The 11,201-nt window shown below is 38.9% G+C and overlaps 1 protein-coding gene across 2 annotated transcripts in view; it reads right to left on the bottom strand.

Annotated features, from left to right (window-relative positions):
* Nucleotides 1–1,220: 1,220 nt before the first annotated feature.
* PIP4K2A (phosphatidylinositol-5-phosphate 4-kinase type 2 alpha) overlaps nt 1,221–11,201 on the bottom strand; it is a 120,735-nt gene continuing 110,754 nt past the window's right edge. For both annotated transcript variants that reach the window (XM_082499638.1, XM_082499639.1), the window contains 4 exons: nt 9,201–9,314; nt 5,741–5,984; nt 4,623–4,726; nt 1,221–2,796 (listed from right to left, as the gene is read on the bottom strand). In XM_082499638.1, the coding sequence (XP_082355764.1) occupies nt 2,716–2,796; nt 4,623–4,726; nt 5,741–5,984; nt 9,201–9,314 (543 nt within the window). In that variant the 3' untranslated portion in view covers nt 1,221–2,715. The remainder of the gene's footprint in view (nt 2,797–4,622; nt 4,727–5,740; nt 5,985–9,200; nt 9,315–11,201) is intronic.

The following is an 11,201-nucleotide window of genomic DNA, read 5'->3' as shown; positions in this document are numbered from 1 at the left end:
CTGAAAGCCCTGACAAAGCCTTGAAATTCTAGAACAGAAAGCTGCCCCTCCTCCCCATGAATTACTTGGGCTTATTCCCAAGTACTTTTTAAACAACTGGATTTGCGTACGATCTTACACACCTTAGCAAAGTTCTGCCAATCCTTCCATCAATTAAGTATTGCGGACGATCTTCCTGTTTTTGTAGTAGTATTACTATTTAGTCCATAGAATTGTCAATTACAAACCTCAGTATTTGCTCACAGAGCACAGCCTAAGCCCCACATCCCAAAGGCTAAATGGTTCAAGCATTAAGGCAAGCATGGAAGAAGCAGAGTAAAATCTAACGAAAAAGTTTTAAGTTTCTTCTTATTTTCTCTTTGCGATATAAGCCACGCGTTCGTTTTAACATCCAAAATGAATCTGTAAGCGATCAAAGCCACAGTTGAAACACAAGAACAAAGGATTTACCTAGTGAGTCATCAAAGTGCTTTATTTTATAAAGCCTTGCTCATGTTTGGAGTGTAATCTAAGCACTAACATACACAATAATGAGTCTTCCTTGCCCTGTCCAAATAAACAGTTTATCAACAAGAACGAGTGGCAAAACTGCTACACAGACAAAAAGAACGCTTTGCTGTAAATGTCTAAAATTGTCTAAAAATGTACACTTGTTGGCCGCAATTAAATATTTACCCCCAAGTACGTGTACCTCATTTTTACTTCAGGGTCTCCCTGTGGCCTCATACTTGAAGAAACCACAGCGTGCTTCAGCAAATGAAACCTGGGTGAGAATGCAGACAACTGGGATACAGAGGGGGAGGACAGAAGACAACCCCCCCAACCCCCCCCCCAAGCCACAGTACCAACTTATTTAAATACATACAATACAAAAGTATACACATACATTACAGTGCCGCGGACATCACTAAGTCAAACGTAACAAAAAATCCTGCCGGAAAGGTCGGGGAAAGGAGGAAAAAATTAGTACACAGCAATAGGGGATAGTATTGCCTTTGGCCGCTGAAGAGAGTGTAATGGGTTGCAATTGTATAGGCTCCTCTGGAGTAAACCACTACACGTTATGCACAGTCGCAGGCTTGACAGCACTGACAGTAGTTACGGAGAAGGCATGCTGGCACTCCTGATCCGAGTCACAAACGATGACGGGGAGGGCGTGACTTCTCTTAGGTCGCCTACAAAATCTAACAATTTCCATAAAGAAATTTTAAAGGCACAGCTTTAGCACAGTGTATAAGTAGATAAACTTTTAAGCATATGTAAATTCGTCTCTTTCAAGCATGGAGTCTTTCAGGGAAAAATACAAGAAGAGAAGAAATACAATGGTGGTGTTTAAAAATTTTAAACAAGTTAAACATGATCAGCACAGTTTTAGGCAATGTACTATACAATCAAACTTGAATAAATGGCAGGACAGGTCATTTTGATCCTAAAAGACGACCTTGGGAAAAATCCCTCTGAAATACCCTTTCTCATTTTATTGTAAAAGAGTCCATCAAGGAGGTGAGCGAGACATTCACTTTAGTACACTACTGCACATTACACCTTGAAAGATGACAAATATTACTTCATTTGTACTGCAAAATAACTTTACATGTAAACTCAAAAGTCATATATTGTACACGGCTCTGAAATTCAGAAATATCCCTGCTTTCCTAATAATGTAAACAGTAAAATTCAGGGTTCATTTTTTGAGGGAAAATCTATAATAAAATACCGCCGTTTCAACAGTACAACATAAGCATTTAAACTTCAAATTCCCAGTAAATTACAAGGGAACGGAACTTCTATCAGTGTGCGCATCTTTCACGATGGGTGAAAGATGGAGCTACTATTGCCCAAAACTATGCACTTCTTCAGCTTTTTTCCCCACTTGTAACATTATTAGTTCCTATATTGCAAGAATATAAAACAATTGAAAACTTCAGGTAACAAAGTGAAATAAGCAAAGTTTTCCCTTAACATAAGTTTACTGCAGCAAAAATGTACACATAGCATGAATGACGTTAGCTCTTCGTAAGATAAGAGACGCCGGCTCTCAGACGTCTGAGAGGCTGAACTTCCCGATGCAATGTGCTGAAGAGAAGACAAAAATGGGAAAAGGAGAAAAAAAGAGGAAAAAAACCCAACTGCCAGGAACCGAACGGGAAAAGCCTCCGGCACCGAGGGCTGTTGCAGCTAGTTTTTTAAGGAGTGCCAGTGTGCAGGGTGTAAGTGTAACATTCGCAGTAAGGTTTTTATTATCATCATCATCACCACCATCATGAAGAATACTGTCATGTATCATTTTAGTTCAAAAAATAAACTGATCCACAGTTTACAATTTGATATCGATATTGTAGATTTAACATGCATTTACTCTTCCCCACCCCCACCCCACACCTCTTTGCTCATTTATTCCGTTTCAGCTGGTAGCATCAGAGCATTACTGTCACAGTGCACTCTGAGTAAGCTGTTCTATTTATTTAATTTATTTTAATTTTTTTTTTTTTTTGCACACATAAAAGAGTCAGAAATAGCTAGAACTATGCTGGGAATATCAGGCAGCTGTTAAAGCGAGTACTCCACCCCACTTCAGTCATCTTTGCCAGCAGATGTAAACAAAGGGGTCGCTTTCTGCAAGATGAGCGCTTCTCTGAGTTCCTTTTTTTCCCTACACTTGTAGCCACTGCTGCTGTCCCCAGGTCTCGTGTCTGTCCTGTGTAACATGATAGGTTACGTCAAGATGTTGGCAATAAAGTCCAAGAAGCGCTTTGAATACTGTTCGGGATTAACAGTTGAAATTTCTGCACCAGCCTATACAGAGAATTGGGAGAGGAGAGGAAAGAAGGAAGAGCCAGTGTTTTATTTGATGCTTTGTCACCGAGAGTCTTACTTACTCAATGAATTTCATTTGCAGTCTTAGAGCCAGACACTATAAACAAAATTGTAACGGCCCTCAACCAGAATCTTACTGATGCATTTTTAGGCTTCGTGTGAGTACAGTGATACTCGATACTCACCACCGTAACTGCGGGGCATCCATCTTCCATTTCTGAAGTGCATTCTCTCTACTTTCCTTACTTCTCTTTACTTTCATTGTACTTCAGTCTCCTATATAATTTCTACGGCATATGTAACCATGCTACCCACTGATTCATCAACAGATTCCGGTCTGTTGAGCAGCAGTGCCTTCATACAGAGAAGACTAAATTATCATACTCAGATCTGGCGTGTCAATACTTGTGTAATGTATATTGCTATCTGAACACTAAATAACCGGGTTTGGAATTCATGGTAACAATGAATAACATTTTTTCAACATACATGCCTTTAAATCTGGACTCACTGAATAAGCTGTACAATTGCTCTTTCAATGAAGTCAGGATTCCATTCATACTTTTATTCAAGGTTTTCAGAGCCTTAGGCTACATATGTGTGTATATTTTTCCTGTTTTACAAAAGGGGAAAATTGCTTGCACGCAATTAATCAACAAGCTTCAGTGTCAGGTGGCTCAGGATATAGACAGCAAAATAAACAAAACGGTTGTATGAAAGTAATGTTCTGTAGTAAGTTCTAATCACAGTCAGCTTTAATAATCATAGCGGTTACTTACAATATATTTCTACCCCTTATTTAAGCGATAAGTGTGAGTTTTTAAAGTCTGCTACATTCAAAGTTCATTAATAATTGCCAGATAATAGCTGCATATGGTCTGCATCAACTTTCAGCTGCTCTGAGAGCAGAGAAAGTAATGAGACCATTGTTTTAGCGAGACAAAAAATAACCTCTACAGGCCTGTGCAGGGCTTATTGCTGAGCATTCCACATCAGTCTCTACTGTAAACTAAAAGGCCCTGAGCGCTTTGCTTAAGACCTCCCACAATGCCCTCATCCCTTAGATACTTAGACAGAGAAAGGATTTTAGCCTCGTGAACGATTACGCTCTTTTTAAAAAAAGTTTATGAAATTTGAACCTTAAATCACCATAGAAGTCATAGTGGTAAAGATAAACCGTAATTCTGGAAGACTGGACTCCTTTTGCTGTCTGCTGCTAAGCAGCAATTTCAGTCAAAATAAAGAAATTCACGGCAGCCAAACGGAAGCCTTCACTGAATCGTCTCCAAGTCTGTACATTTTATGCTTAATTTTTCAAATGGTACTTTTTTCTTTTTTTTTAAGAAGTCTTGTAAAGTGAGCCGCAGTATACGCTGAAGAATTAACTTTCAACAGGCTGTACCGAATAATGAAACTATCAGTAGGGCCCTGCATCTGAAATAACATTCACAACAGCTTTCACAGAGCTGTATACTAATACAGGTGTCTGGTGAACAGCTTTGTACGCAAGAATAAGGTGCATCTCACAAATTGAGGACAAAGTTCTAAAAAGGCATCACTAGGGTTCTTTATGGGTAAGAAAGCTATGCGTGCAGCTGAAAAGGGAGTTCCACTCTCGGTATGTAATGTATAGCAGTTAATCTATACTTTTATATTACATATTAGACCAGAAAAAACCCTGAAAAAAATTCGGATCTATTTCCCCTTTCCCTAGATTTCCTGAACTGTGCCGTATCGGTGCACTAAACAACGAAAATGCAGCATTATCAATAGAATCAGAGGAAAAAAATGACCCAGATACTTACCCCATGCTTTACCGTTTTTGCAGCATGGGCAGCTTTCTTTTTTGCATCATAATGAGTAAGAATGTCAATAATGGCCATAAAGTATACTTCCTTCCTAGGAGCATCTGCAAATGGCAAATACATGGCAGTAAGAATGACTTTTGAGACATCTTAATCATGAGTCCTCCTTCTAACAAAGGAGACTTTATAAGGCTCGATCAGTAAAGATAGGTTAATGTCAGTCAGGACCACAGATCTCCAAAGACCCCAGGCTCAAGCTGTTCTTAATTGAGAGTTTAACTGCACTCCTATATAATGCAAAACCCCCTAAACAAGTGCAAAATAAATCACTGGCACACAGAAATAGGAATTATTGCTCACTTCAAGTAATGTGGATTTCACGTTTCTTTGTGGAAAAACTATGAAGTTTTATATGAAGGGTAATGCTTCTGTGTCAACAAACAAGATCACATTTTCTTATGAATAAAAACATGTATTTATCCACGTAAATGCTTATGAAAAAAAGAAGATAACTTTCCTGTCTTGAGCAGCTAGGGGTAACTAGTTATACTTAGTTTTACATGCTAACATCAAACACAGCTTCAAGCTTCTTATACACTCCTTATAATAATTTTCTTAGCTGGAACACAGAAATCAGGTATGAGGGCACAAATTTTCAAAAAGCAACCAAAGAAGTGAAATATAAGTCGGAATGCTGCTTTTCTCATTCTTTCTAGACTGTTTTTAACAGTGTAATATTATCTGTCAGGAAAAGAACAATTACAGATACTAGATTTCCTGAAAGGGATGAAAAAAACCCCACGATTTAACTGGGAACTGCTGTATCTGAATAGCTAAGCCAGTATTTTGAAATTGATTCAACTGTGTAGCAGGTTTATTATTTGACTGCATCCCCACCCATCACAATATTTAAGAAATACGTTCATAACACTGCTGAGCATTATAGGCATCTTCTGTTTTCTGCTGCACCGAAGAGCAACTCATTTTCCTCACTTCCTCTTCTGCAGAGTGAATTTATGTTTTGCAGTTTAACTTTGCCTTTAGGTGGCTGCGAAGACTTTAGGATTCTAGTGTAAGAATCAAGACATCTTAACATAAAAATATTTACTACTGCTTACTTTCATGGGATTTTATTCCATAAACATCAATAGCTGGATCAAATTCCCCCGGAGCCAAGGGCAGTGAGCTGTTCAGCGTGTTTCCTGGACTGTCTGGAGGGGTTCCAATGGGGTGAGTCCCATCACTTTCACCTTCCTCTTCTCCATCATTCTCTTCACACTCTACTTCTTCCTGTTCAGCTCTTTCAACATCATGAATTCCAACCAGCAAGCTGTAGTCCATGAGTTTTAACTGAGCAAGGAACTAGAAAATGATAATAAGCAATTTATCAATATCACTGACAAATGTAAGCTCCACTTACAAACAGGAGAAGTTACATAAAGATGTCATCATTCGAGAAGAACAGGCACTTCTAAGAGGGAGCAAAAAGGAGGATTAAGCGATAAAGCTAGCAGAGAGATACTCGAATTTATTAAGATGTACTTGCAACTTATATTATAAAAAAGCTGTAGCCCACTCTCCCAAAATCCTCAGGGAAAAAACATTTTTCCTGTAGCGAAGACCAGCGCCTGTGCGAGCCGATGCTGCACTCCTGTCTTGTGTTTCAACTGGGGCTATCCCGGCACCGCTCGACGTCCAGACCAGCCTCTGTGCCATCCAGCGTGCAGCGTGCTACGGCGTGGTGCTAAATCTGCCCCTTCACTCGCTTTTGAGCCTTACTAAAGAATCGTGAAAAAGTGTTTAAATATTCTTGCAGTGGCAAGTCACAAAGTTTTACACCATTAAGACATGCAGTGATGCGACATTCTCTTCACAGTGAGAGGCTCACAATTTAAATCACGTAAATAAAACATGAATGTGGATGAACGGGTGGGTTTGAATAAAGACTGAGGATGGGAGTTTTTAGAAAACTGAAAGATGAATGCACTTTATGTATAGACAAAGTGTTATTTTAGTTGAGGGGAACAGGATAAGGCAGAAAGCTAAGAGAAGAGGATGGACATAAGGAAGGTATAAAAGCAGGAAGATGGGATAAACAGTTGAAGGGGTGAGGGGTAGGCAGGGCAGAGCTGTGCTGCAGCCTAAAAGCAATACTGCGATTCTGAACTTGTGGAGACCTTGCTTATGGCATGCAGAGAAAGAGGCTGAAAATACAAATTGTTTCAGTTTTTAGAAACTGTAAATCGTTATAAAAAGGAAGTTAGAGCAGACCAGAGAAGAAGGGATTTAAGCCAGATCTTGGAATAGTGATAGTGATGAGAGAGATGAGCATAACATACTAGGAAACTACAGTTTGTCAAAATCCTGATTCTGAGAGAAAAGAGGAATCAGAGATAACAACGTAACTGTAAATTCAAGTGCTTGAAGAAATATTGTGAGATTGAGAAGAGGTTTTAAGAAGAAAGAAGAAATTGGTTTCTAATAATTTTCATATAATACAGCAAAAGACTTCACAAGACTAGAAGAGATCTAAGTTTGAAGAGATGATGTACAATGGTATACAAGAAGAACAGACGAGATTGGCCAAAGGTGATGGAGTGGAAGGACTCCAGGCATATCATTAGGTACTGCAGAAATACTGAGACACACAGGAGAAAAATCTACCAATAATCATACAAAAAAGCATGAAAGAGAACAGACTCTTGGGAAAAAGAGTGAACTGCACATTAGAAGAGAACGGCTTTTGGGAAAAGTGTGCTGCTGCTGACAGCAAAGAGAGATCAGGAAAAGATCACCTAATTTAAAATGGAAAAAGTATCCTTATGTGCTCTTTCTCAGGACATTTTCAATGGAATGAGGAAGCAGGAAAATAGACAAGACGACATCAAAACAGCAGTAATAGATATTTGCCTGTCTGAACACAGGAAGGGGATACACAGGAAGACATAAGATCCAATTATGAGAGAAATATAGTAACACAAATTACTTGACGACAAACAAGAATGGATATAAAGTCACAGTTTAGAATACTACTCCATAATAAGTTTAACTATAAATATTGTGTGGTAAGATAAACATATATCAAGTGCTGTGCATTTCTCTTCATTGTAGAGAAATCTGAGTGTTTACACATTGGGTACAAACTGCATCCTATCAGTTATCTAACAAGGGCAGAAGGCCCAATAAAAGAAAACCAAGGTTAAAGAACAGCTTGCCATTGTTAAAAGCAGGTGCCAGATCACTTCACAGTATTGGTTTACATGGATATTTAACAATTTCAAACCCATAAAAAATAGCCTCTCAAGACGTGATCTGGAATCTGCCACTATATTTACAATCCAGTAAATGATGTAGAAGATCACACACAATCCACTTTCTGGGGTAATAAAGTATCTTCCATGTTCATTGCACATACTTAAGATCTTGTCTGCAACCTACTTACTGTAAGCGTTAGTCAGCAACAGCAGTACACGTTAGAAGAGCACGAAACTTAAACCCAAATAAACATATCTCTAGAGCTGTGACATCGGCAATTTTCCAGCACAGTATTTTAACTATAAAATAAGCATTGATATTTCACAAAATATTTATGCTTTCGTAATTATAATCACCGTACATTTCTCATCGTTATTATGACGGGAAATTAGAATTCCTCAAAAGCAAATTATTGCATAAATTCTAAATTTACAGTATTTTGTTTTGTACAACTACTCAGATAAAGATCTGAAGAACTAGACAAGTCATTTTGCAGAGCCATTTTGATATAAATAGCTGAAAGTCTTATTAAGTCACAGACACATTTTGCTATCAGGTCTCTTCCAACAAGGAAAACAGATTTTAGGCTCTGAGTACAGGGACTGCAAAATATTGTGTTTAGTGACAGTATTTTAAATTATAGAAACTATAGTCAAGCCATGCGAACTAGTCAGCCCAATATTTATTTTCTTTTATGTGCTGAACTAAATAAGTTATAATAAAATATTACATTAAGTTCACATATTAACACTTTTCTATTATGTATTGACTATAGTCAGCCAATTACAAATTTATATGAGACGACTACATTAAGATAATGAGTCCAGCTGCAGTATACGAATTACTGAAGCACTCTCCTGTTGCGATACTAAGGATAACTTAAAACCGGGTGACTAATATGAAACAAATAGAACATGCATGGCTGTGCACAGGGGATGCTGCATTCTCTGTTATGGACTACAGTCCGTGTACGGCCTCACCTCTGGTGTACCTCCACCTGTAAAACACAACTAACAATACTCACCTCTCTCTCGGGGGCATTTGGAAGTACTAAGCTTGCAAAGCGCTTAAGTACTAAGCAGTACCATCATTTTAACATCACATCGTCAGGGTAGGGACAATGTATGGCAACCAGCTATGGCAGCAAGCCATTTATCACATCAGCAAAAGCAGTGATCAACTCCTGAAAGTTTAAATTGTGTTTCATTTAAAACAGTCTTATAAAGAAGAGTTTTCATTAGTGAATTACAGGTATGATTTCCTGGGCTACCCGTCATTTGCCACACATTTTAATCACATATAACTGAACAGGCACATTCTTACCTCAACATCCTTTTTGAGTTTCTCAAGGAACATCTTTTTGTTATTTTCATCAATATGAATCTTTTGGCCATCGTTAATAAAATCATTGTCTTTGAACGTCGGCAGCTCTTTGGCCTAAAATAAACCAAAACTCCGGTAAGAGCGGGATCGCAAAGAGGCGTGCGGTGAAGCTGCTGGCCCGGCACGGTGTCCCTGCCGGCAGCGGTGCCTCCGGAGCTCCCCTGTGCCGGCAAGGGCACCGCCGAGCCACCGCTCCGGGGGAAGCAGAGGCACCTCCATCGCACGCAGCTCTCCATAACTGCACCCATGGAGCCGTTTCCTTAGTTTATCCCTCCTGTAAATGGCCTAGAAGGTATACATTTACCAGGCATGCAGCAAATGTAGCTAAGACAAAACCTCAGACTCAATACTTGATTTCCATCGAACCTTGGTTTGCATCGACCTTCTTCCGGGATGTCGTTTGTCAAAGTGACTGGCAATAAGCGAAGTTGAAACACAATCTATACCTCGTAACAAAGTGCTACTGCATCAGATCTGATAGATGAAGTCAGATTGGATTGCATTTTACATTGCTACTGTGAATTTTTATAAGTGCTTAAAACCAAATAGTTATTTAAAAAGCATCAACTGAATATGAATTATGTAATGCTGCTTAGAAGTGGTGAATGCCAGAGAAGATCACGGCCTTTTAATAAGTAATTAAATATTCTCGACGTTGGAGCATTAGTTGATTATCTTCATCTTTAACTCTCCCATGAAGTGATTTTCAGTACTAAGACCCCTCAAATGTGCTCTGTTTTCAATGGGCAGCGACTGGAAGTTTACTTAAAAACCCCAGCAAGCCAACAAAAAAAGGAGCAGTTCCCTCTGTGTACTTGATCAAGCAAACTGGAAGTAATAGCAGCTTCTGCACTCAGAGCCTTAAAATAATTGGCCCATTAAGAGCAATGAACAGTCCTTCTCCCTCTCCCTCACCTTTAATCCATAGTAGGGAAGAACAGGTTTTCTTTCCAAAGAATATGTTGCAGAACAACTGAGTGCAACCCTCAATGACCATGAACTAATGGGTACTTTGAATAAAAGAATTTCCCCTTAATGCGAAAGTCCTCCCGCTAGGAATAAAAGGCATCAGCCTACTGGAATGTCCTCCATAACTTTAACTAGTCAGACATTGCTTATCACCTTACTGGAGACGGTATTTACATAAAGTTGATTTTCTTCCTACAGAAAGAAATTTCCTAAGGAAAAAAAATCTCAGAGGTTCTTTTCTCTGCTCCAAAATGTACGTATTGGAAAGCACAGTATTAAAATGTGAGCACCATAGCACACCCTGAAATGCCCTTATAGATCTTCACAATGGCCAAAAGCTCTTTTCGCTGTTGGGTTGTGCACAGAAGTGTCCAAATTTATTTTTTGGACCAGGAAATTTATGAATTGCTCAAGATCCCACAGTGCTGCTTTTGTTTAGAAAAGTGACCTTTCCCTTGCTCAAAAACACATCAGCAATTAGTAACATTCCAATTGTTATGAATTCATGTTAAATCCATCGCATCCTGACACCTATGAACTCTGGAAAAAAATAAGGTCCTAGTTGGGATGCTCTGAATTATTACTGTGTTGTATCTAGAACATTCTGATGTATTAAAATACTCTCTAATAGAGACTCTGTCTTTTAATTTAAAATAAAAGGAAGCTGGGATGGAGCTATAACCATTCATCCATCCCAGCCTCCTTGCACAGAGGAGTCATCCTGCACTGCTCCGCTGCTTTACTTAAAGATGACGACAGACACTTCTTGAAGCTTACAATGAATTGTTTACTACAATACGACAGCACAGTGTGCATCGATTTTCTTTCTGGCCTACTCAGTAAGTGGTTTAGGATGAAAATGAGTAGGGGAAACATCAGATAAGCATTCCAGACTAACAGCTGTAGAGATTATCATACACAATCGAGCAAACTGTCCCATGGATGAGGGCTAATTCTGCAGAGGCGGGACTG

Source organism: Vanellus vanellus (genome assembly GCF_965231255.1).
Source record: "Vanellus vanellus genome assembly, chromosome: 2".
Taxonomy (NCBI): Eukaryota; Metazoa; Chordata; class Aves; order Charadriiformes; family Charadriidae; genus Vanellus; species Vanellus vanellus.
The sequence above is the reverse complement of the archived record's forward strand: the minus strand, read 5'-3'. Positions and strand labels throughout refer to the sequence as shown.